General features: G+C 39.5%; 1 protein-coding gene across 2 annotated transcripts; it reads left to right on the forward strand.

Annotated features, from left to right (window-relative positions):
• The first annotated feature begins 451 nt into the window (after positions 1-451).
• On the forward strand, positions 452-17,961 carry LOC107802366 (plant UBX domain-containing protein 11). 2 transcript variants are annotated; one of them, XM_016625846.2, is made up of 10 exons: positions 452-595; positions 6,496-6,595; positions 8,006-8,058; positions 8,163-8,244; positions 9,789-9,854; positions 9,932-9,999; positions 14,308-14,514; positions 14,591-15,086; positions 15,250-15,510; positions 17,604-17,961. In XM_016625846.2, the coding sequence occupies exons 2-10, from the start codon at positions 6,496-6,498 to the stop codon at positions 17,825-17,827; spliced, it is 1,557 nt and encodes a 518-aa protein (XP_016481332.1). In that variant the 5' UTR covers positions 452-595; the 3' UTR covers positions 17,828-17,961. The 2 variants fall into 2 exon arrangements, with proteins under 2 accessions (XP_016481332.1, XP_075112947.1); XM_075256846.1 differs by lacking the exon at positions 452-595 and having other exon boundaries at positions 6,477-6,595.
• Positions 17,962-27,073: the final 9,112 nt, after the last annotated feature.

The following is a 27,073-nucleotide window of genomic DNA, read 5'->3' on the forward strand; positions in this document are numbered from 1 at the left end:
GTACATAATGAACTGAAATCTCTTCTATTTATAGAAGAAAGGAAGCTGTTGTGTAAGCTGCTACTATACCAGATATGGATAATCTTCTACTGAGAGCAATGTTTATCCATAACGGAGTACTGAAAGGATAAACTTATTATACCCGATATGGATAATCTTTTACTGGGGTAATGTTTATCCATAACTGGGTACTGAAAGGATAAACTTATTATACCCGGTATGGATAATCTTCTATCGGGGTAATGTTTATCCATAACTGGGTACTGAAAGGATAAACTTATTATACCCGATATGGATAATCTTTTACCGGGGTAATATTTATCCATAACCGGGTACCGAAAATAGAGTACTAAATAGATAAACATATTTACGGGAGTCCCACCCATATGAATAAACGTTTCCAAGAAGCTCATTTATAAAGGATAGTAAATGAACATTCATAATATAATATATTTATAACAATAAATTCGTATTTACGGGGTTTCCTTGTGTTATAACACCCCTGCCACAAAGAATATTCACATTAAATTACGACCCGAATTCCCATTGATTTTGTTTCGACGAAGCTAACGTTTTTCTCCGGCGAAGTCAAGTTGTGAGTTTACCTTTTCTTTCTCTCATCCCTTCCCGAATTTCCTTTTTGCCCTCTCTCAGGATACAAAAACCCTCAATCCGTTTTATCAAGTTGAATTTAGTTTTTCTTTCAGTTTTTTTTTTCTGTCATGTTGTTTGATGGACCGGTGGAAATTGAAATCATCTAGCACGATCGGAGGGAACGATTTTGGCACCTGAGGCCAGATGATGATTACTCAATTATCTTAAATTTCAAATAGTTATGACATATAAGTAGTAGTAGAAGAGAATATTAAACGTCAATTGGACGGGATGAAACATTACATCAAAGTATAAAACGGATTAGTCAAATGTATTTGCATTGTTGAAACTCATGAAAGTTGTGTTAATAATGTTATTTGTCAAGTAGTGTCTAACACTTTTGAAAATCCTAAATAGAAAAGTGGTATATAAATTGGCACATTGGTAATAATGTTTTTTTGCTACATCTGATTGATATGTTAACAAAGATATCTTAGAATGAAGCAAAATATACATGTCTTCTTTTGATCCAATTGTATATTCCAAATTTTGCTCCAATTAATTTGGAAGCTTAAGTTAGTTGGAATTCAACAAGTTAAGGGTTAGTATATGTGTGCAGTTTGGAAACTTAGTTTGATTTTATCTATAGCTTACCATAGTAGGGTAATGCCTTGTACAAATCAGTGTATCTGTCCATTGCTTTTATCATCAATTAAGTATTTCCACGTCCTTGGCTCATCAACAAGAATGAAGCCCGCACTTGGAGGGGCGTATTGAAGACATAATTAAATAAATAAAACTGTGCTCTTTCTAACGGCTTAATCTTTTAGTTGAGATGGTCACACACTTCAATAGGATCACTGTGCCTTCTTTTGAATGTGAATCTAGTAACATTGAAATTCCTGCATAAGACCGGAGGCCCATCATATAAACCATAACAACCGAGAGTTCGAGCCACAATTCCTGTCTCTCCATTCTATTATTAGGGGCATATACGCCATAAATGTCACAACAATTTTTTTTTGCTCCATTAGATAATGAAATAGATAAAGAGATATAGCCTTTTAGTATTACCTCGACTGTCATACCCATCTATCCCATATAAAACACGCCTTTTTTAAAATCCATCCGCTTCCAAAGAAATAAAATAAGACCATCTGTTAGCCAAAAGCTGGCCTGCCATTTTCGGATCCCATTGTTGAATTTGCCTCTCGAAGAAACAAAATGTCGGCAATGCCAATGTTATGGCAAGAAGGATGTTGATGGGACTTTCCTGCCTTTCTTGCGACTCACGCTGCCTTCATAATTGATGTGAAATTTCAGATTTTACTCAATTTTCCTTTGTTCTTATTTAGAATAAGAAGAATGTGAATTTTTATTTTTCCTTGATAAGCAATGAGAAGATTTTATAAATGGTAAACTTGCTGTAATAAAGTGCTACAAGGAATAATTACAGATTGTGCAATTCCTCTATCATATCTAGTACTAAATATACATCATATACAAGGGGGAGTTGCACCAAAACCTAACAAAGAAATAGATCTATGTATAAGTAAGTATATTCTTTCTTTTGTCTTAAAAAATTATGTTGTTTCTTTCAAGCCAAAGAGTCCATCAGGTGAGTTGAGGTATATTGTTTCAAGTTTTCTGATTTCTCTTGTATTGTCCCTCTTTTTTCCACCCAGACCCCACTTGTGGGATTTCATTGGGCGGTTGTTGTTGTTGTTGTTGTAGTCCCTCTTTTTTCCAGCATAACAGAAGATTTGCGATGGAGTTTGGCATTGTCCAACTCATGTCAAGAATTGCAAAAAAATGCTCCGACATTGACTTGTGATCTGTAATGCAAACTGAGGTGGTGGATATCTTCAGAATGCTCTTCATACAAAGGACATCTATAAGAAAGTTGAATTCCCCTTTTCTGTAGATTTGATTGGGTGAGGCATGCCTCCCTAGGCACCAACCAAGAGAAGCAAAGCTACTTTTTTGGGTGGGGGGGAGGGGGCTTTGTCAAAGCGAATCTTCTTCCATGGGCAGAAGCTTATGTTGTTGGTAGACTCCAACAGTTTGTTGCTTGACTGCACTAAGAGGAGGCCCTTAAGATGTCTTTCCATTTGATATCAGCATGCTTATATAGGTCCAAAACCAAATTGCTCAAACGTTGAGATAAGAGACTTATCCTTTCTACTTCCCAGTTACTAATAGTCCTCCTCAGAAATAGATTCCAACCTTGTGGAGAGGAAAATTCAGCAACTGAGCCATCATGAAGTGAAGCTAGGCAGAAAATATCTGGAAAGAGAAGAGGTCTTTTAGAGGGTATGACCCAACCATGCATCCTTCCAAAGTCTGATTTTTCTTCTATTAGCAAGTAGAAGACCGTGTGTGCCGTAAAATTATCCCAATACTTACTATGAAACCTTTGAGATATTAGTGTGCCAAGGACCTTCAAGAGTGAATGTTTTCACCAATATTCTCCTCCTGAGTGCATTGATGCATTCTTCTCCAGGCCGAATCTCCAGTGCCATTTCATTAAGAGACTTTTATTGTGTCTCTTAAGATTCTTAATATCAAGACCACCATGCTCTTATCTTTGGTAACAACTTTCCAATTTAAAGGGCAAAAATAATTGGATTGTTTGTTACATAATCACGTCGTGGTTGTGAAAGTTTATTTTCAATAAAAGGCATTGGAGTGATATCCTAAATCTCTCCCATTTGAAGACTATGGGTATTGCTTTCACAGGTGAAGGAAGACAGACGGAGAGGGTGAGAAATTCTGGAGTGCTTGATGTCCATATGAGCTGAATTAGAAATCTGAAGGTGGTGTTTAAATTTACTGGCAACTGGTAAGAGATGAAACCAGAACAAGAAAGAGAGACTCACTTGAGAAGTGGGATTAAAAAAGGGGGTTGACTGAGGACTTGAATGGAGCTAAATGTATTCATAATGAAATGAACAAAGATTATTCAAGGCGGAGAAGTGTTTGAGGGGGGAAGTGGGTTACTGTAGGTTGATGGGTTAAGTCAGAGTGAGGAGACAATGAGGGAGTTTTTAAGGTTCAGTTTGGTTACAGGGACTAAGTCCAAAAGAAAGAGATTTGGAGAGGGATTTTTTGGTTAAGTGGGAATATGGGTTTAAGGCTTATGGATTTGTGGGCTTGAGCAAAATGGTTAGGTCCAAAGGAATGAGGTGAAATACGGGCACCGCCTAATCTGATTGACTCCGGCTTGAAACTGTTTAATTTGAAAATTCAACCTCTGCCATGTGAGAAGGGATGTGTTACATGTTTAAGGCGGTGTAGAAAAAACTATTCCATCATCAATATCTAAAGGACCACATTTTGGACCCTATAAAACATTGTTTCTTCATTTGGTTGATGATGGAGGATCAACAAAGGTAGTATGAAGGGGGGTCCTATTTCTCTTCCGTCAACATTGAACTTTACAAAGTTTTGAGGATTAGTAGGGGATTTCTAACTTGGATTTTGGCCCATTTGAGGACACTTTTGTCAACTGTGAGCTGGTCAATCACCGTCAACCTACTAAACTTTTTCGATCGTTGAAAAAACCTTCGACAGATATGTTCAGGAACGTTAATAAGTTTAACCCATGTATTGACGATCTTACGGTTTTCCCTAAGAGACCAAGGTCAGATTACTACCATCGTAGCCCTACTCAATGTCCACCTTTGCACCAGTCCAAACTTAAAATATGGGAAACACCATCCATAGAAAGACATTCCAGGAGAAAGCAATTGTTGAAATTTCTTCAACATTGGCATAAACCTACCACTTTCTGAAGGCCCATGAGAGAATGTCCATTAAAGAGGGAGCTTTAATGGCAGAAAAGTACCCGATTTCTTTTTCTTTTTTCTTTTTTTTGTTTTGTTTCGATAATCAAGAAGTCCTTGAGGGCCAGTGATGCACAATTCGAAACTTGTTGGATAAAGTGTTCTCCTCTATCCTTCTCCATTTAAATACAAGTTTTTGTACGCAGTAGGGTTTTAATCCGTGACGTGTGCTTAACCGCACATCACCCGCTACACTCTTACCACTAGGCCAAAGCTTGGGGCTACCCACAAGACATCTTTTAAGGAAAAATTGTCTTGAATGAGTAGAATCATCATTAGTAGAGATTCAAAACCATCAGAATCAGATATTTTTGGAAGAACAAGGTTGGTGGTCCAGCAGGGATCTTGGTAGTATTTGTGAAACTCTTTGGTGCTGGCTTGTGGATTAAATTGGTAGAACCTTCAGAAAACCTCCATAACTTATTAGCAAAGTCTGACCTGCCAACATTGGTGGAGAATATAATGGTTGTTCTTCTTCTAAAATTTGAGGACTTAACAACTCTCATGTTTCACCCAAATCTGTTGAAATTCTGAAAACCTGAGATATCTAAGAAGTTTTCCCTGGTTGTATACTTATTGATGACCGTTCTATATTTCTCGGAGGCCAGAAGAAAGACTTGATAGACCCATAGAAGAGTGGTCTTTTCCTTTCCATATCTCTCGAGGCCAAAAGAAAAAATTGATGAAGATATTGCTAACAAAACTAGGTTTGCTTTCAATCTATTCACCAAATATTAGATTCTAATGACCTTTCGTTGATCTCAAAAGATTTGTTACCATCGATGAAGATTTCCTGTTCATGGGTAGTTTGAAGGAGATCGTCAAAAAGCTGATCATCGGCAAATTAGGAGGAAGGAGAGAAGTGTGAGGGGAGAAAAGAAGAGGAAGAAAAGGAAAAAGTTCTCGAAGAGTTAAGAGAGAGGGAGGATAATTTTCTTTGGGGTGAGCACAAATATCTATGTTCCATAGTAATAGTGAAGTTTTCCTTCTGTAATAGAATGTTGCCCAAGGATCATAGCCGTTCACCTACAAGCGAAGCAGAAATTTAAAAGAAAAAAAATATACGTATAACTTCCCTTTCTAGAAATATCAAAGTGACCCAAACTTGGGATAGATGATAGAGGGAGTCGATTCTTCTCAACGAAACATTTGAGGAGAAATACGCTTCTAAAACCCACTAAACCATATCAATAGGAACCAAAGGAGAAAAGTACATTCAATAGTTTGGATACTCAATTTTAACCCGCTGATTTTGGTATTGTTATGGGCTTTAGGCCGAAGTTCAATCGTACAGTGAGGTCGAAGCAAAGGTCAATGTAATATTTTAATTCAGAAGTCTTCATTTTGCACTCATTTTGTTTAAGACTAATCGATGCTATCGCTATAACACTCTGTCAGACATTGTATAGGGCTAGCAACTCACTTTTGTTATTTTTGTATATCTACTTCTTGTAAGTAGCTCCTTGTACTCTTGCATCTTCTTGATGCCTTTTAATACAACAATTTATTTCATAAAAAAAAAAAAAAAAAAAGACTGTCAGATTTTTTTCCTGTTTGAATATTTCTCAAGTCAGCAATAGTGGTGTTTCTACTTGAGGAGATTCCCCCCTTCCCCCCCCTCCCCCCAAAAAAAAAAAAAGCCTCATTCGCCTATCTTGTGGAGAATCAGAGATAAAGTGCTTGTTAATGGGGATACCAATTATTGGTAAGCCAAACTTGAGTAGATTACTGCTGCATCATAAGGAAACAAAGTCCTTTACCATGTTAGAGTCTCTTGCTTTTCTTCACTAATGTTAGAATCTCAAAAAATTAGAATTTACAAATATAGTTTTGAAGTCATTCATAGATCTCTAAGATCTACTTTTTGCACAGGCCTGTGTTTGTCTTGTGTACTTTTGTTTGAATTATGGATGATTCTATGAGTATTTCTTTGTCTTTGCTTATTTCTTTTTTGTTACTTTCTTTTCTGTAGAATCTTAATCTTTCTTTGTCACCCTGAAGCTGGATCATATCATCATGAAGGAATAATGAAGTTTATATTTTCCTCTTATAATAGATGGAGCGACCTTTATCTTCACTTGTGTTCAATGGTTCTATTATAGAAGCCATCGCTGAAGCCAAGCAGCAGAAGAAGCTTTTTCTGGTTTATGTTTCAGGTAAATAGTTTCCATTTCTCTGCAATTTATTTATGCTATAGTTTCCATTAGTGTCCTAAAAGAACCTGATGTTAGAGAGATTTGGGTGATGTTGCACCAAGGTTGAAGACATAGAATGACAGCAGGTTCCCTAGTAGCTCGGCTGGACTCTAGGGTAACATGGTAGTGGTTAGACTCAAGATAATTGTTATTGACTGACCCGGGGAAACATATTCTCCCACTCAACTGAAAATGGAAGCGTTTGATTGCAACTTAATCTGTTTGTCCTGAACAATATCTTTTTTTTGGATGAAGTAATGTGTTTCATTAAAAAAATGCATCAAGAAGATGCAAAGTTACAAGAGGCATAGTTACAAAAGAACAAAATCAAGAGCATTGTTTGCCCCAAAATAATATCTCAATCTTGAACAAGAGTGCTTATAAATCCAAAAGTGTCCCGTACTATTTAGTGGGGACAATTTTGTCCAGAAAAAAAGTGTCCACTGCCATTTAGTGGGGACAATTTTGTCCTGCAAAAAAATGTTGAGCAAGCATTTAGCTGTGAGTGAGTGCTTTGGATTTGAGGTGCCATCACAACATCTTCCTGAACAATATCTAATACTATATATTCCATGTTGGTAGAAGGATAGAAGAAGTGCAGATGGGATAGGCTGCTTTAGTTACCCTTTACTTGCTTAATTTTGAATTTTTTTTATTATGCAATATGCAGTTTTACATAATTCACCCATTGCTTAAACAATTAATGCAATGGAATACCAATTGTTAACAAAGTACACATGATGAAAAATGAGTAGTAAGTTGTTGGAGGTTGTATATTCAATCAAGTTTAATCCTCTTTGAATAAAATTGCTTACTGTAGGAGAAAATGTTAAAATCATTTTTGATAATTTACTATTCCACAATTTCCCAAGGACATTGCATTACCTAGCGACATTGTTGAGGATAACAAAATAGTCTAATTGGCGGGTCCATTTTCTGACTTCGTGAATTAGGGTGAATTGTTAAATTTTTTTCATACAGATGCTATATGGAGCTGTTTACAAGAATAATTAGCTGATTTTACAAGAATCATCATAAGAATTTAATAACTAATGTCGACAATATGGTGGCAGTACCAATGACTGAGCCCAACAGGACTCTTACTATATGTAATAGTATTAGTTAATGAATGAAAAGTTCCTATTACAACCAAAAAAAAAAAACTAATTTTGCTTTTCCTGTTTTTGTGTTATCTTCAGCATATATTCTTGCAAAATATATTTGTCATTCTTACTTTATCCTTTTACTTTATTCTTTTCTTAGTTCTTTAGTGAGAGGGATTGGGTATATGAGAAATGACTTTGATGCTTATGAAATGCAAAAATCATTATACTTGTCATCCTGATTGTATTTTTTAAATTTGTGTCCTAGGTGGCAATATGGAATCAAACCAATTGGACGCATCAACTTGGCCGGACCCAAGAGTAGATTTATCCTTACGCTGTCGCTTCCTAGAATGTTATTAGATTTGATACTTTTGGCCCTTGGATAGTGAGTTCACTTTCTCGTCCTTCTTGTAATTGCTCAGGTTGCTGATTCTATATCAAAATACTGCATTTTGTTGCACATCCTAGAAGAAAGTACTGATGCCAAAAACTTCTCAGCACTGTGTATCCTTTACCCTGTAGCTAGCTTCTTCCTCCCTTCTTAAACCTTGACATACTTGCTATTCTTCTTTTTATTTCTCTTTTTTTCTACACATCCCTCTCTTTGTCGGTGCAGGGAGTTCTCTTTTCTTTGGCTATTAATTGCACGTAATCTGAGAGGGTGGGGATATTTTTCTTCTAGGAGTACCATGGAGCTCACGCTGGATAACATAAACAAGGAATTCTAGGACCTGGTTTTATTGAGGTTTTCTAGCTGAAATTGTGTAAATGGCGTTAGTTAAAGAAGCTTCGAGCAGAGTCATGATGTCACACTTCAGTTTGCTTTACTTGTTCTGTACATAGTTCCACTTGGTAATAACATCTTTAATTACCCCAAAAAAGACTTGATAGGATCTCTCTAGGAATAGAAAAGGGACATACTTTTGATCTTGATCTGTAAATGCTTTTGACTGCATCTTCTTGGTGCAATGTTAATGATATAATTACTCATTCTTAAAGAAAAAAGAATCAATTGATGCAAGAAGATTGAAAGGGGTAACGATGAATTGTATTCTAAAGAATTTTGATTACACTTTCTCCCTTGTGCTAACTTGGGAGGGTGTTTTGCATGAGGCCTGGTAGATAAAGTTTCAGGTGCATAAATGTAGTAGTTATTTCTATAATTGGGCACAATGGACTTATTTCTTCACCTTATTTTTGTATGCATATTCAAATGCATATCCCGTTTTGAATGATTTGTTGGGTCCGGGTACTAGTTTATCTTCTTTAAATATGGACTTGTACTATTCGAACTTGGAAGGGGCAAAGACAGTGGGAGAACAAACAACAACAACAACATACCTAGTATATTCCCACAAGTGGGGGTCTGGGGAGGGTATTGTGTACGCAAACCTTATCCTTACCTTGTGCAGGTAAAGATGCTGTTTCCGATAGACCCTTGACTCAGGTAAGCACAATATCAACACTAAAGAAATGTAATATAAAAAATGAACAAGTCATGGAGAGGAAACAACAACAATAGCGGGATATTAACAAACCAAAATAAAAACAATATCAGGTAATAGTATGAATCCAAGAATAGGCCACAACTAGAGTAATATTAAAGGTACCGGTATGTAAGGGAAATACGCTTTACTGCCTACTAACCTTCTACCCTAAGCTTCGACTTCTACAACCTCCTATTAAGGGTCATGCTGTAAGCTGAAAATCGTCATATCATGCCTAATCACCTCTCCTCAATACACAGTGGGAGAAGTAGAAAAGAAATGTTATGCATAGTTTCCAGAGTACAAGTACTTCAACACGTGTTTACCCTTTATATTTATTAGCAATGTTCCTCTCGTAATACATGGAAAACCTGCTTTAGTATGAAAATTGAGGAGTTCAGTATTGACAACGGTCTACCATGGGAATCTTGTCAAAACCATTTAAAACTTTGTGAATTCTTTCTTGCTTGAGAGTCTTAAAATTGGGCAAATCTTGCTGTCAATGTCATGCTGTTGCTATGCACTTTTCACGTAGATATATCCTTACATTGATCTTCATAGATCCACAGAAGGCCGCCCCTTGTATTACAGCTATTGGATACAATGGTGTTCAACTTTGGCAACATGGTATGGTTAGCTGTTTGAGATGTAACTGACTTGTTGTGTCTCTTTCTGGTTTCTTAATTCTGTATCTAATTTTTCAGAGGGTTTTGTTTCTGCTGATAATCTTGCATCTAGTCTTGAGAAGGCGTGGTTAAGTCTTCATGTTCAGGTATTTATGATGTCATGGTCTTTATTGCCATGGAATTTTGTTCTGGTGCTGGAGATATTATCTGAATTTCTTGATTTTGTTCCCAATAGTCGTGATGGATGGTTTTACTAGGAGACTACTAGCTTTACAGTTTACACTGAGCAAAATGGAGGGGATTACTTGTTTTGAGCCATTCTTTTAAGACTTTTTAGACAACTAGATTCTGCATTGTGAGTGTGAGTAATTGCTAGAATTGTGACTTGTGTTGAATCGGTAGAAAATTACATGTTAATCCATAAAAAAAAATATTCCCCTTTAAGTGGGATACACAGAATTATTCTTGTGCCCCATCCAGAGGGGGGAGTCTACACTCTACTAGCTCTAAATCTTCAATGAAATCTGATAGTTCTATTATTTTCTGAATATTCTTATGTTTTTGCTTCTTTTCATTATATGTCTAGTGACAATAAAGTCTCCATAAAATACTGAGGATCCCCCACCCTAACAACAGCCACCTCATCCTGGATCGACTCAAAACTATGGTTTCTTTCTTCCCGGATTCACTTAGTCGAAATCTTTTTTTGAGTCAACCTACTTGTTTGAGATGTTGAGGAACTTTATTGGAATAACTGGAAGAGGAGGATATAATGTTGGGTTGTAGTCAGAATATTTGAGGGAAATGTGGTGACAGTGTTTGTAGATTTGAATTTCGGGTGGTTGGAGTTTTAGAGAGAAAGCAGACCTTCTCTCTAACCCATGTTATCACACGCACTATTCATCTCCAAATGTCCACACATTTTCAGCAACAAACTAGTTGGACAAAGTGATGCATTGTATCACAAATGAAGAATCTTGTTTTTGTTAACATTGTTTTCTTTTGTAGGCAGAGTTATTCCCATTACGTCAATGGATTATTAGTTTCATAATGAAGGAAAAACGAGAATGAATTATAGCTAAATTTCATTTCCATTTACATATTCAAAAAAAGAAAACATTTTCATTTAAAAGTGAAGCATTGCAAAACATCACTTTTGTGAGTGGTTACAAGATGAGACGTGCGCTTTGGATGGTATACGTGGTAGGCGGAAAATTATCTTTAGCAAGAAGTGTTCTTTCTGTGGATGGTTCTTTAGAAGAAGGAAAGGGAAGGAGAAGAAAAACATAGAGGCTATATCTGTGTTAGGAGACCTCTCCATGTAAACATCAGTGTTTTCTTTGACTTGTTATTTTTTAGTCTAGTTTGCAATGACTTTTATATTACTTCTGTCTTTCTATTTCTTTTGATGTGCTTCTTTTGTTTTCTTTTTGTTTGCCTCTAGTCTTTCTTCTTTTTCTTCTGGTGTGCACATTCTCTTGTTTTGCTACTTCAGCTTGTGGACTTCTCTTTGCTACTCTGTTGTATTCTCTTTTGTTTTAAACAAATCTTTCCTCTACTTTCTGGTAAGCTTTTTGCTTTTTTCTATTTATTTAATAATTATTTTATCTTAATGCATATCTTTAGATTCATGCTACTCAACTTCTTTATTTATAAAGTATCATGCCCCTTGACTTCTTAAATTATATAAACAACGGAGAAGGGCCAAAAATGCCCTTATACTATTGAAAATAGAGCATATTTGTCCTCCGTTTGAGTTCTGGCCCAAAATGGACCTTGCCGTTACCCAACTAGCTCATATATGCCCGTTCGAGTTAGCAGACCTCAATATCCATGTTTAAAATAATAATGCTTAAAATGAGCTCCACATTCGAACCACTCCCCCCAACCACACACACGTCTAATATCAAATTCTTCTCCTCAATTGACAAAAGTCCTCCTCACTTCCTTATCTTCATAGTTCAAACGTAAATAGTGGGAATAGCATATAACATAGTTGAAACTTGCGAAAAACCCTACGTAAAAGACCAGCCAAATCGAGAACCATTAGAAGATGGGTCTATCACTGTATTAACCTCTACGTAAAACCTCAAACCCAGAAAAATAAAAGTTTCTTATTATCCATAAATGGAGCAAAAGTTAGTCTTTGTTAAACATAAAGATTTACCAATGTTTTTCATTAAAAAAAGTAGCAAAATTGGGATGAAAATGTGGAAAAGGGAAAGTGGGAAATTGCTTATGGCTAAGATAAGATCGGGCATGTTGCCATCGCGAACAATAACTTGGAGCCCCAGGTGACAGCATCTTCGTTGCTCACAACGTCCTATACCTTGGCGGGTCGGAACTTCTCTACCCAAGGGATATCTAGCTGCATGATAAGTCGAAGAGACCATTTCTGAACTCGATTAGTGACTTCGAAGGTTCAAAGCTCAATTTCCGAAGAGAGAGAAACACCACATGGACGCTTCAGACATTGAAAATGGAATTTCGCACAATGATTTCAAGATGAAGAAGCAAGAAGAGATTTTATTAATGGAAGAGAAGAATCTAAATATTAGACCTATGTGGGAAGGGGGTTGGGGGGTTTCCAATGTGGAGCTCAATTTAAGCAAAAAAATAATTTTTAAACATGGATATTGCCCCTGGAGGTCTGTTAACTTAGAAGGGCATATATGAGCTAGTTGGGTTGCAACAAGGTCATTTTTGGGCCAAAACTCAAACAGAGGGCAAATATGCTCTAGTTCCAATAGTATAAGAGCATTTTGGTCCTTATCTGTATAAACAATGATGATGAAAATAGAAATGACAAAAAAAAGTGAAAATGCAGATTTAATGAGAAAAAGCTTTCTGCTCTCTTTTAAACCTGCCTTTCTATCTTGATTTTGCAAAACCTGTTAGTTTTTTGGTTCTTTTTTTATTAACCTTTTTGATTAAGCAAAAATCACTTGAAGAACTTGAATGAGGATATAGAGTTACTAAAAGAAAAGAATAAAATTAACCATAGAGGCAGGCCCCCCCCCCCCCCCCCCTTTTCTTTTTAATAGAGACAGACCCATTATCCATCAAGTGTCTCTTTGTGTATTATAATATAGTTTTGTTTCATAAAACCAAAAAGGGTTTTTTTGGTGTGAAATTTGAAACCAAAAAGGAAGGTATGTGTGACAAGTCCAAACCTCAGGGGGAGTTTGTGCTACTTTCCCTCATCATTTTTGTGTCTTCGTTATGTTGTATTGTATACTGTTCAAATTTTGTGCAATATATGTGAATTACCGGAAAGAAAAGAAGTTTTGTATCATCTGACAAGAGAGGGTAGCTTAAGTGGAAAGCCACCTCCGCCTCCACCTTCAACCTTTAGGTTGTGGGTTTGAGTCACCGAGGGAGCAAATTTTGTGCATGATATTTAGAATAGGCAGTTCGGCTAAGTGGCAACCAGGAATTCAAGAATCAAGAGTTAATTTATTTCTACAAATTTGGTTGCTCTTTGGTTCTTCACGATGCTTCGCTACAAGAGCTTCAATTATCATCCATGTGCTGCATGTATAGCCTTATAGCTGTGGCTAAATCAAGTCATTTCCGTGATTCAAAATCTACAAAGTCATCCTCTCAAGGGTATTGCTTACAGCTTTCTGTAATTCAGCTACAAAGCTATCTAAAATCAGCCTCTAAATTGCTATTCTTATCCCTGCTAAACCAAAAATAATTAAACCCTCAATTTGTTTATCCTTGTCTCCTTTGCTGCTGTAATTGGTTTGACAAGTCAGTTCAACCAATGTTGTTAGGGAAAATGCCATATTTACCCATGTACTTCACGAAAAGGTCTACATTTACCCTCCGTTTGAAGTTTGGCTCACTAGTGCCCCTGTCGTTAAACTTTTGGCACACATTTGCCCTGTGGTTTGTGAGAGAGTTTTCTTTTCCTCCGTTAGTGAAAAAGTGTGAAAGTAAACTTTTCACGAACCACAGGGGCAAATGTGTGCCAAAAGTTTAACGGCAGGGGCACCAGTGAGCCAAACTTATAACGTAGGGTAATGTAGACCTTTTCACAAAGTACAAGGGTAATTATGACCTTTTCCCCTTGTTGATAAGGTGAATACTCTTGCCTATGTTTCTCTCTGCCATTTTTTCCCCTACTCTGCCCTGTAATCTGAAGGAAAAATGCGAAGGTTGGATGTTGTTTCGCTAGCTGTTCACTTTTACATTTCATTACTTCATAAACCGTGTTTAGCATAACATACTCAATTGGAGGCTGAAATAATTAGTTCAGATTTGGGTTTAAGCTCATGGGGTTGCTGTTTAGCATGTTAGGAAGCACTGAATTTCCTTCATGATAGAGGTCTACAGTGTTACCCGCTTCATGATTTTGGGATGCTCCACTTAGTTTATTATGTTGGTCCTTGAAATAGGTGCAATCTGACCTTGGTCCTTTTGTATCAAATTTTTATTATTAACTGCAGGAGACAACAGCTACTTTCTTGACTGCTGCACTTGCTTCAAAGAAAGAGCTTGTACCTGGAGCTTCTTCTGTAACCTCTGAAGTAGGGAGTTCTTCAAATGCTCAAGTTTCATCAGCTCAGGCAGAGACACAGATACAATCTTCAATGGCTACATCGTCTAACAACAATCAGATAGTAGAGGAAGAGGACCGTGGACGTGCTGCTACAGTAAATCCCATTTACTGGCTTTCAGACCTTTATTCACTATTGTCCTGCATAATTTTTTAATTTAACTACTTTGCAGGAGATAGATTCCTTGGTGATTGACATGGCTTCTCATGGATCAGCTGATGCTTTTGAATCCAGAGTTGGCGAGTTCAATGAGTCTACCGGTGCGATCACAATAGCAGAAAAGCCACTTGATCTTGTGGGGGTAGATTCAACCAAGACTATAGGTGCATATTCAATGTCAAAAGAGAATCCTGATTTGCATGATCAACTCATGTATCCTAATGAGGAAGCTCCCGGAGAGATCGCCAAGAAGGCAAGGAAAGGTCCTGAGATAAAAATAGTTGAAGGTGCAGCTGCTGAGAAAGCTGATTTTTCAGATGCCTCGTCAAATAGATCTCACGATGTTTATTTAAACATTAGATTACCTAGCGGTTCAAGTTTACAAGTGAAGTTCCTTGTCATGGATACCTTAAGAATGGTCAAGGACTATGTTGATAAAAACCAAACAAGCAGCTTTGGTTCTTACGATCTAGCAGTTCCTTATCCCCGCAAGGTTTTTGGTGATGGAGGTAATAGAATATTCGTATTTTCTGTCTCATTTGATCCTTATAGTTCTTTTTGGAGCTTTACAGCTATTAATACCATTTACTTGATTGCCTGATACTTTAGAGAGTATGCATTAAATTGCTGTTATACCTGAAAGACATCTTTTTTTCCTAAAACATGGAACAGATTTAGATAGAACATTGTCAGATTTGGGTTTACACAATAGACAAGCACTTATAATCGTTCGTCATAACAAAGTGAACGTTACACCATTGCATGGTCAAAGCAGTTCTGCTGAGAGTAACCATTCAGCAATTGGATTCAATGAAGGCTATTTTTCTATGATCAGAAGGCTCTTTTCGTATGTGAATCCTTTATCTTATCTTGGTGGAAGTTCCAACACATCAGACACTGCTCAGGGTTCTCAAAATAGCATATGGCAATATGGTAATTTCCGCTCCTTTCTTTTTGACCTCTGTGAGAACTTTTGTTTTGAGATGGTAACATTTGAATATATTAAAAACGCTACATTAATAACCATATTTACAAGAGAGCAAAAATAGAAGACAAACTGTCCAGTAATCCCCGCAAGAGACTAGAATTTCTATGATTGAGACAGTATCTTCTGTGTAAACCTGTTCACACTAAAACAAAAAAGCCTATACAATTCAGTTTGATCTTCTGTACTGCATTGCTGCTGTTTTCATGTTGTCCACCAGATACAGGTTGGGCCGAATCTCCATCTATCTCTTTCCCTTGCTCCAACTCCTGCTTCATCCCAGCTAAAGAGTACTTCAGTAATCTTACTAGTCATTGTCCAAGATATGCCTCTGAGATAAATAAAAATCTTCCGGTTGACATGGTCATAAGTCTTCTCTATGCCCAATTTACAAAGAATTCCTGACTTCTTCTGGTTGATTCTAGAATCCACACAATTAAAGCAACATCCATTATTTGTCTTCTTTTGGTGAAAGCCATCTGTTGAGAGTCCACCAATTTATCTATCACCCTTTTGAGTCTTTCTGTTAGAACTTTTGAGAACAATTTGTAAGCACTGCCTATTAAGCTTATAGGCCCAAAATCTCTCAACTCTTTAGCTCCTGTCTTCTTAGGAATCGGAGCTATGTAAGGTGGAACTTTTCTCAGAAATTCCCTGCGAGTGAAAATTATAGAAAGCTTCCATAATGTCCTGCTTCAACACATCCTAACATTTGATAAAATATCCCATCCTGTAACCATCAGGACCGGGGGCTTTGTCCAAGGCACACATCTTCAGGCAGCCAAAAACCTCCTGTTATCAGAGTTGCCTTTGTAAACATTCCTTCTCTTCTTCAATTATAACTAGACAGTTGACAAAGCTACTAGCAGGTCTCCATTCTTCTTTCTCTATGTATAATCTTTGCTAAAAGTTAATAATCTCATTCTTGATTCTTCCTGGCTCCACAACTATTTTTTCCTGGATCACTAACTGGTCAGTGTTGTTGCTTCTTTTATGTGCATTAGCTACTTTAGGAAAGAAGCTAGTATTTCTATCACCTTCCTAAGCCAATGAGCTCTGGATCTTTGTCTCCATGCAGTTTCTTCATTTTTAATGTGTTACTCTTAAGAAGAGAAACCTTCTTTCCTGATCCATCCTCTTCAGGACACCTTGTCCTGTAAAGAGTTCAACTTTTGTGTTGCTTGAATATTCTTATAAGACGCACATTAACAGACACTTTACCCAGCATCTTTGCTATACAACACCACCTACACTTCAGTTATTGACGTGTTAGGGGCCGACGATATGAATCCTTCCTCACCATTTTTCTCCATTTAAATTCATCTTAGGTCAACATTTATGCGAAATAAAAATAGGGAAAAAGGCCAAATTTACCCCTCTACTTTTTGATATCGTCTACATTTAACCTTAATTGTACTATTCGGCTAAATTTACCCCTCCTAGAAGTTCTCTTTATTTTCTCTTAATATTGTGTGAAAGCAATTTTTCGTGATTTTGTGCCCGACTTTTGACTCTCCGGTGTGGTTGTTTCTCCATGTTCTAAATAAAGTAACAAGCTTGTTATTGAGCTTTTCGAGATCCACTCTCAGCTATCTGGAACTGAGTTTTGGGATTTTGTTATTTCAATGCTATTAAAAATGTTCTTTGTAAATGGATAAGATAGGGCAGAACTAGGTAGGAGGAAGGGGGTTCAACTGAATCCCTTATGTTGTAAATTACATTGTGCAAATAAGGTAAAAAGAATTTTTTAGGCTACATATGAATTGTTGAATTTTCTTTACACGGGAGAATTCTAGTGAAGTTGTAAAGGAGATTAAAAAATTGCTTTAGGTCACATGTTCAAATGTAAGGTGTGACATTCTCCTTATCAAAAAAAAAAAAAAGGTGTGACATTCTATTTTCTTAAAACCCCTTGTATAGATTTTTGGCTTCGTCATAGAAATAATATGTTTATATATTCATGCGTTGAATGCCTTTGTGCCATGTTAATTTGGTTTTGCTAATCTGAGATAATTTAGTACTGTCTCCTCATGACATGCAGGTCCAAACCCCACACCTCAGAATAATCAGACGTTGGCACGTAAACCATACCAAACTCCTATAACTTCCACAAGTAATAACAGAAGTACGAAGCCAGCTTCATCTCGCTTTGGAAGCAACATCCACACTCTGAAACATGATGAAGACGAGAATCAGTTTGGTGACAAAAACACATTCTGGAATGGTAACTCTACTCAGTTTGGTGGTGATGACAACAGTAAATAAATTTCCTTAAGATTTCTTTGCACTTTCTTGTACATTGATGGGTCTACAAATAGCATAGTGGGTACAATTCAGTATATTCTTCCTGTTAATGCTTGCATTAAGTTTTGAATTGAAGCCTTTTCCGTTTATCTTTACAATGATTGGCTTATAATAAATTGCGGTTGCCACAATAAACCTGAATTGAGGTTAATTCGAAAGGCGAGTTTAGTATCTCTGCTGAAGCTTTTTACAGTTGGTGAAAACTGTTGCAGGAAAGCTATATGATGTTTCGATCACTACTAATCATTACTATTCAACTAGATTTGGTACTTGTTCTTGTAGTAGGTAGATTTATTGTTCTTCTAATACAACTCTTACATGAAATTTCCCTCCAAAGTTAAGCTTGTCCTTCCCCTTATTAGTCCAATAGGAAAAGGGAAATGTTAGAGAAGATAGGTGGTAGGCTATGGTTATAGAAGGTTTGGGCTAGTGGGAAACGATAGTTCTCTTTTCCAAAATGCTAGAAAAAGGCCAAAAAACGAGGAACGATTGACGAGGCGATGACTATTGTTCCTTAGGTCGTTTTTGATGGACCGACAAAAATCAATATTTCGGGTGATTCAGGTCTGGTTTTTCGGACCCATGCAGATGGTGTAGGCTATAACATATGAAAATTTGGAAATCGGGTCGAATTTCAGTTTTACAGCCCTAGAACGTTAAAAAACGAGGAACGATCATGGTGAGGTGGTGACTAATGCTACTTAGGTCGTATTTGATTGTCTAGAAAATTTTTAGGCGGTCCGGGGGCTCAGGCCCACGCGGAAGGCCTGTTTTATAACAAGCGAAAATCTGGAAATCGGGCAGAATATTAGTTTTATGGCCGTAAAACACCAAAAACGAGGAACAATCATGGCGGGGTGGTGAATATGGTTCCTCAGATTGTTTTCTATGGGCTGGAAAAATTTTAGGCGATCCGAATTCGGTCGCCCCGGCCCATGCAGTAGGCGTGGGCTATAGCACACACAAATTTGGGAATCAGGCGAAATTTCAGTTTTATAGCCTTAAAATGCCAAAAAAGAGTAACGTTCATGGCAAGGCGGTGACTATTGTCCCTTAGGTCATTTTTTACGGGTCGGCAAAATTTTAGGCGATTCGGGTCTCTGATCGCCCGGGCTTATGCAGAAGGCGTGCGCTATAACACACAAAAATATGGAAATCGGGCAGAATTCAAGTTTTATGGCCCTAATATGCCAAAAAATGAGTAACGGTCATAGCGAGACAGTGACAATTATTACTTCGGTCGTTTTTGATGGGCCGACAAAATCTTAGGCGATCCGGGTCCCGTTGTCCGGTCCTATGCAGAAGGCGTGAGCTATAACACAAGAAAATCTAGGAATCGGGCGGAATTCCAGTTTTATGGCCCTAAAACGCCAAAAGAACGAGGAACGATCATGGCGAGACAGTGACTATTGTTCCTTAGGTCGTTTTTGAGGGGACGACAAAATTTTAGGAGACCCGTGACTGGTCGCCCGAGCCTATGCAGAAGGCATTTGCTATTAGCACACAAAATTTAAAAATCGGACAGAATTCTAGTTTTATGGTCCAAAACACCAAAAAACGAATAATGGTCTTGGCGAGGCAGTAACTATTGTTCCTTAGGTCATTTTTTATGGGACGGCTAAATCTTTCGTGATCCGGGTTCGGTCGCCCGAGCTCATGCAAAAGGCGTGGGCTATACACACGAAAATTTAGGAATCGAGCGAAGTTCCAATTTTATGGCCCTAAAACGCTAAAAAACAAGGATCGGTCATGACAGAGTAGTGACTATTGTTCCTTAGATCTTATTTGATGGCCCAAAAAAATTTTAGATAGTAGAGGTTCGGGGGCACGACCCACGCAGAAGGCGTGAGTTATAGCACACGAAAATTTGAGAATCGGGCGAAATTCTAATTTTTATGGCCGTAAAACGCCAAAAAACGAGCGAAGGTCATGGCAGGGCGGTGACTATGGTTCCTTAGGTCGTATTTGATGGTCTAAAAAATTAGACGGTCCGGGCCCGGGGGCATGGGCCCATGTAGAAGCGGTGGGCTATAGCACCCAAAAATCTGAGAACCAAACGAAATTCAAGTTTTACGACTGTAAAACGCCAAAAAAGAGGAACAGTTATGGCGGGGTGATGACTATGGTTCCTTAGGTCGCATTTGATGGCCCGAAAAGTATAAAGACAGACCGAGTCGGGGGGCCCTGACCTACGAGGAAGGCGTGAACTATAACATAAGAAAATATTAGAATCAGGTCAAATTCCCGTTTTATGACCATAAAATGCCAAAAAACGAGGACGGTAATGGCGGGGCAATGACTATGGTTCTTTAGCTCGTATTTGATTGTCTAAATTTTAGGTAGTTCGGGTCTGAGTCCAGAGGCTCGGGCACGCGCGGAAGGTGTGGGCTATAACATACAAAAATTTAAGAATCAGGCGGAATTCCGATTTTATGGCCGTAAAATGCCAAAAAACAAGGAACGATCATGGCGAGGTGGTGACTATAATTCCTTAGGTCGTATTTGATTGTCTGAAAAATTATTTAGGCTGTCCGGGGGCCCCGGCCCCGGCCCAGGCGGAAGGTGTGGGTTATACCATACGTAAATATTAAAATCGGGCCGAATTCCAGTTTTATGACCGTAAAACGTCAAAAAACGAGGAACAGTCATGGTGGGGCGATGATTATGGTTCCTTAGGTCGTATTAGATGGTCCAAAATTTTTTCAGGCGTTCCGAGTATGGGCCCATGCGGAAGGCGTGGGCTATAACACACGAAAATCTAAAAATCAAGCGGAATTCCTATTTATAGCCATAAAATACAAAAAAGTAGGAATGGTCATGGCGGGGCGGTGACTATGGTTCCTTAGGTCGTATTTGATTGACTGAAAAAGTTTTAGGTACCGTGGGTCGGGGGGCTCGGGCCCACGTGGAAGGCCTGGGCTATAGCACACGAAATCTAGAAATCAGGCGGAATTATAGTTTTATGGTCGTAAAATGCCAAAAAACGAAGAACGGTCATGGCGGGGCGGTGACAATGGTTCCTTAATTCGTATTTGATGGACCGAAAAATTTTTAGGTGGTCCGTGTCAGGGGGCACGGGCCCACGCGGAAGGAATGGGCTATAGAATACGAAAATATTAGAACCGGGTAGAATTCTAGTTTTATGACCGTAAAACGCCAAAAAATGAGGAACGATCATGGCGAGGCAGTGAGTATGGTTCCTTAGGTCGTATTTGATGGCCCGTAAAAATTTAGGCGGCCAGGATCCGGGGGCCCGTGCCCAAGCGAAAGGCGTGGGCTATAACACACGAAAATCTGAGAATCGATCAGAATTCCATTTTTATAGCCTTAAAACGCCACAAAATGAGCAACGATCATGGCATTGCAGTGACTATGGTTCCTTAGGTCATATTTGATGGCTCAGAAAATTTTTTGACGGTCCGGTCCGGGGGCCTCAGCCTAGGCGGAAGGTGTGGGCTATAACACACAAAAATATAGAAATCAGGCCGAATTCTAGTTAATGACTTTAAAACGCCATAAAACGAGCAACGGTCATGGTGGGGCGATAACTATGGTTTTTTAGGTCATATTAGATTGTCCAAATTTTTTTTAGGCGTTCTAAGTCCAAGCCCAGGCCCACGCGGAAGGCGTGAGCTATGGCCCACGAAATATAGGAATCGGACGAAATTTCAGTTTTATGGCCGTAAAATGGCAAAAAATAGGAACGGTCATAGTGGGGTAGCGACTATGGTTCCTTAGGTTGTATTTGATTGTCTAATAAAATTTTAGGCGGTCCGGGTCCGGGGTCCCGGTCCCACGTGGAAGGCCTGGGCTATAGCACACGAAAATCTGGGAATAGGACAGATTATAGTTTTATGGCCGTAAAATGCCAAAAACGAGAAACGGTCATGGCGAGGCGGTGACAATGGTTCCTTAGGTCGTATTTGAAGGTCTGGAAAATTTTTAGGCGGCCTGGGTCTAGGGGCCTGGGCCCATGCGGAAGGCGTGTGTTGTAGCACATGAAAATTTGGGAATCTGGCAGAATTCTAGTTTTATGGCAGTAAAACGCGAAAGAACGAGGAACATTCATGGTAGGTCAATGCCTATGGTTCCTTACGTCGTATTTGATGGCTCGGAAAATTTTTAAACGGTCCGAGTACTTGGGCACAGACCCACGCAGAAGGGGTGTGCTATAACACATGAAAATTTGAGAACCGGGCGGAATTCCAGTTTTATGACCGTAAAACGCCAAAAAATGAGGAACAATCATGGAGGGGAGGAGACTATGGTTCCTTAAGTCGTATTTGATTGTTCGAAATATTTTTTGGCGGTCTGAGTCCGAGGGCCTGGGCCCACGTGGAAGGCGTGGGCTATATCATACAAAAATGTGGGAATTAGGCAGAATTTCAATTTTATAGCCTTAAAATGCCAAAAAAAAGGAACGGTCATGGCGGAGTACTGACCATGGTTCTTTAGGTCATATTTGATTTCTAAGAAATATTTTAGACGGTTCGAGTCAGGGGCCTCCGAGGCCCACGCGAAAGGCGTGGATTGTAGCATATGAAAATTCGGGAAACAAGTCGAATTCTAATTTTATAGTCGTAAAATGCCAAAAAATGAGGAACTGTCATGGCGGGGCAGTGACTATGGTTCTTTAGGCCGTATTTGATTGATTGAAATTTTTTTAGGCACTCCAGGTCCGGGGGCCCGGGCCCACGTGGAAGGCCTGGGCTATAGCACACGAAAATCTAGGAATCGACGGAATTATAGTTTTATCGTCGTAAAATGCCTAAAAAATTAATAACAGTCATGGAGGGGTGGTAAAAATAGTTCCTTAATTCGTATTTGGTGTCCCCAAAAAATTTTAGGTGGTCCGTGTCAGAGGGACGGGCCCACGCGGAAGGAATAAGTTATAGCATACGAAAATCTTAGAACCGGGTATAATTCTAGTTTTATGATCGTAAAACGCCAAAAAATGAGGAACGATCATGGCGAGGTGGTGAGAATGGTTCCTTAGGTCGTATTTGATGGCTTAGAAAAGTTTTTAATGATCCGGGTACGGGGGCCCCAACCTAGGCGGAAGGTGTAGGCTATAGCACATGAAAATATGGAAATCAGGTCGAATTCAAGTTTAATGGCTGTAAAATGCCAAAAAATGAGCAACGGTTATGCCGGGGCGATGACTATGGTTTTTTTATGTCATATTAGATGGTCCAAATTTTTTTTAGGCATTCTAAGTCCGGGCCCACGCGGAAGGTGTGGGCTATAGCCCACGAAATCTAGGAATCAGGCGAAATTTCAGTTTTATGGCCGTAAAATGGCAAATATTAGGAACGGTCATAGTGAGGCGGTGACTATGGTTCCTTAGGTCTTATTTGATTGTCTAGAAAAATTTTAGGCGGTCCGGGTCCAAGGGCCAGGGCCCACGTGGAAGGCCTGGGCTATAGCACACGAAAATCTGGGAATAGGGCATATTATAGTTTTATGGCCGTAAAATACCAAAAAACGAGAAACGGTCATGGCAGGGTGGTGATAATGGTTCCTTAGGTCGTATTTGAAGGCTTGGAAAAATTTTAGGCGGCCTGGTTCAGGGAGTCCAGGCCCATGCGGAAGGCGTGTGTTGTAGCACACGAAAATTTGGGAATCTGGCGAAATTCTAGTTTTATGGCCGTAAAACGCGAAAGAACGAGGATCATTCATGGTAGGGCGATGTCTATGGTTCCTTACGTCGTATTTGATGGCTCGAAAAAATATTAGATGGTCCGGGTCAATGGGCACGGGCCCACGCAGAAGGGGTGTGCTATATCATATGAAAATTTAAGAACCGGGTGGAATTCCAGTTTTATGACCGTAAAACGCCAAAAAATGAAGAACCATAATGGAGGGGAGGAGACTATGGTTCCTTAAGTCGTATTTGATTGTCCGAAATTGTTTTTGGTGGTCCGGGTCCGGGGGCCTTGGCCCACGCGGAAGGCGTGGACTATATCACACGAAAATGTGGGAATCAGGCGGAATTCCAATTTTATAGCCTTAAAACACCAAAAAAATAAGGAACGATCATGGAGGGGCGCTGATTATGGTTCCTTAGGTCGTATTTGATTCCCCAGATATATTTTAGACGGTCCAAGTCCGGGGCCCCCCGGGCCCACGCGAAAGGCGTGGATTGTAGCATATGAAAATTTGGGAAACAGGTCGAATTCTAATTTTATGACTGTAAAACACCAAAAAATGAGGAACTGACATGGCGGGGCAGTGACTATGGTTCCTTAGGTCGTATTTGATTGCTTGAATTTTTTTTAGGAACTCCAGGTCTGGGGGCCTGGGCCCATATGGAAGGCCTGGGCTATAGCATACGAAAATCAAGGAATCGGGCAGAATTATAGTTATGGTCGTAAAATGCCAAAAAACAAAGAACGATCATGGCGGGGCCGTGACAATGGTTCCTTAATTCGTATTTGATGGCCTGAAAAGTTTTTAGGTGGTCCGTATCACGGGCAACGGGCCAACGCAGAAGGAATGGGTTATAACATACGGAAATCTTAAAACCGGGTATAATTTTAGTTTTATGGCTGTAAAATGCCAAAAACGAGGAACAATCATGGCGAGGCAGTGAGAATGGTTTCTTAGGCCGTATTTGATGGCCCAAAAAAATTTAGGCGGTTAGGATCCGGGGGCCCGGGCCCACGTGAAAGGCATGGGCTATACATACAAAAATTTGAGAATTGGTCAGAATTCCATTTTTATGGCCTTAAAACGCCAAAAAATGAGCAACGAATATGGTAGTGTGGTGACTATGGTTCCTTAGGTCCTATTTGATGGATCAAATTTTTTTTTGATGGTCCAGGGGCCCCAGTCTAGGCAGAAGGTGTGGGCTATAACACACAAAAATATGAAAATCAGGCCGAATTTCGGTTTAATGGCCATAAAACGCCAAAAAACGAGCAACGGTCATGGTAGGGCGATGACTATGGTTTTTTAGGTCATATTATTGATCCGAAATTTTTTTAGGCGTTCTAAGTTCGGGCCAACGCGGAAGGCGTGGGCTATGGCCCACGAAATCTAGGAATCGGGCGAAATTTCAGTTTTATGGCCGTAAAATGGCAAAACATAGGTACGGTCATAGTGGGGAGGTGACTATAGTTCTTAGGTCGTATTTGATTGTATGGAAAATTTTAGGCGGTCCAGGTCTGGGGCATCGGGCCCACGTGGAAGGCCTGGGCTATAACACACGAAAATCTAAGAATAGGGCATATTATAGTTTTATGGCCGTAAAATTCCAAAAAAGGAGGAACGGTTATGGGGGGGGGGGGTGACAATGGTTCCTTAGGTCATATTTGAAGGCTTGGAAAAATTTTAGGCGGCCTGGGTTAGGGGGCCCAGGCCCATGTGGAAGGCGTGTGTTATAGCACATGAAAATTTGGAAATCTGGCGGAATTCTAGTTTTATGGCCGTAAAACGCGAAAGAAAGAGGAACATTCATGGTAGGGCGATGCTTATGGTTCCTTATGTCGTATTTGATGGCTCGGGAAAATTTTAAACGGTCCGGGTCCATGGGCACGGGCCCACGCAGAAGGGGTGTGCTATAGCAAATGAAAATTTGAGAAGCGGGCGAAATTCCAATTTTATGATCGTAAAATGCCAAAACATGAGGAACGATCATGGAGGGGAGGAGACTATGGTTCCTTAAGTCCTATTTGATTGTCCGAAATATTTTTTAGCGGTCCGGGTCTTGGGGCCTGGGCCTAGGAGGACAGCGTGGGCTATATAACACGAAAATGTGAGAATCGTGCGGAATTCCAATTTTATATCCTTAAAACGCCAAAAAATAAGGAACGGTCACGGCGTGGAGCTGATCATGATTCCTTAGGTCATATTTGATTTCCCAGAAATATTTTAGACGGTCCAAGTCTGGGGGCCCCCGGGCCCACGCGGAAGGCGTGGACTGTAGCACATGAAAATTCGGGGAACAGGCCGAATTCTAATTTTATTGCCATAAAACGCCAAAAAATGAGGAACTGTCATGGCGGGGCACTGAATATGGTTCCTTAGGTCGTATTTGATTGTCCGAAAAAATGTTAGGCAGTCCAGGTCTTGGTTCGGGTTCGGGGGCTCGGGCATACGCCGAATTCGATTTTATGGCTGTAAAATTTAAAAAAAGAGGAACGATCATTGTGGCGCATGACTATAGTTCCTTAAGTCGTATTTGATGGCTCAGAAATTTTTTAGGCGGTCGAGTCCAGGGGCCCATTCCAACGCAGAAGGCACGTGCTGTAGCATATAAAAATTTGGGAATCTTGCTGAATTCTAGTTTTATTACTGTAAAATGCCAACAAATTAGGAATGGTCATGATAGGGAGGTGATGATGATTCCTTCGGTCGTAATTGATGGGCCAGAAAAATTTAGGCGGTCAGGGTCTTGGGGCTCGAGTCCATGCGGAAGACGTTGGCTATAACACACGAAAATCTAGGAATCAGATTAAATTTCAGTTTTATGGCCGTAAAACACCAAAAAATAAGGAACGGTCATGGCAGTATTGTGACTATGGTTCCTTAAGTCGTATTTGATGGCTCGAAAATTTTTTAGGCAGTCCAGGTTCAGGGGTCCCGGCCCACACAGAAGGGGTGGGCTATAACATATGAAATATGGAAATAGGGCCGAATTCCAGTTTTATGGCCGTCAAATGCCAAAAAACGAGGAATGGTCATGGCAGGACGATAACTATGGTTCCTTAGGTCGTATTTAATGACCCAAAAAATCTTTCGGCGGATCGAGTCTGGGGGCATGTGGGTCCGGGGCCACGCAGAAGGCGTGGCTATAGTACATGAAAATCTGGAAAACGATCGGAATTCCAGTTTTATGGTAGTAATACGCCAAAAACGAGGAATCGGCATTGAGGGGTGGTGAATATGGTTCCTTAGGTCGTATTTGATGGCTTTGAAAAATTTTAGGCGGTTCGGGGTCCGAGGGCCCGACCCACGCAGAAGGCATAGACTATATAGCACATGAAAAATTGGGAATCAGGCCGAATTCTAATTTTATGGTCGTAAAATGCCAAAAAAATGAGAAACGGTATTGGTAGGGCGGTGACTGCGGTTCTTTAGGTCATATTTGATTGTCCGAAAAAATTTAAGGCGGTCCAGGTCCGGGGGCCCTGTCCCACACGGAAGACGTGGGCTGTAGCATACGAAAATATGGGAATTGGGTGAATTCTAGTTTTATGCCCGTAA

This window comes from Nicotiana tabacum, chromosome 7, assembly GCF_000715075.1.
Source record: "Nicotiana tabacum cultivar K326 chromosome 7, ASM71507v2, whole genome shotgun sequence".
Lineage (NCBI taxonomy): Eukaryota > Viridiplantae > Streptophyta > Magnoliopsida > Solanales > Solanaceae > Nicotiana > Nicotiana tabacum.

Bases quoted from the DNA above. Each gene is read 5' to 3' on its own strand.
- LOC107802366 (XM_016625846.2), top strand. From the start codon at position 6,496: ATGGAGCGACCTTTATCTTCACTTGTGTTCAATGGTTCTATTATAGAA. The intron at 8,245-9,788 runs GTATCCTTTACC...TGATCTTCATAG, and splicing joins CAAAAACTTCTCAGCACTGT to ATCCACAGAAGGCCGCCCCT. The intron at 15,087-15,249 runs GTAATAGAATAT...AACATGGAACAG, and splicing joins CAAGGTTTTTGGTGATGGAG to ATTTAGATAGAACATTGTCA.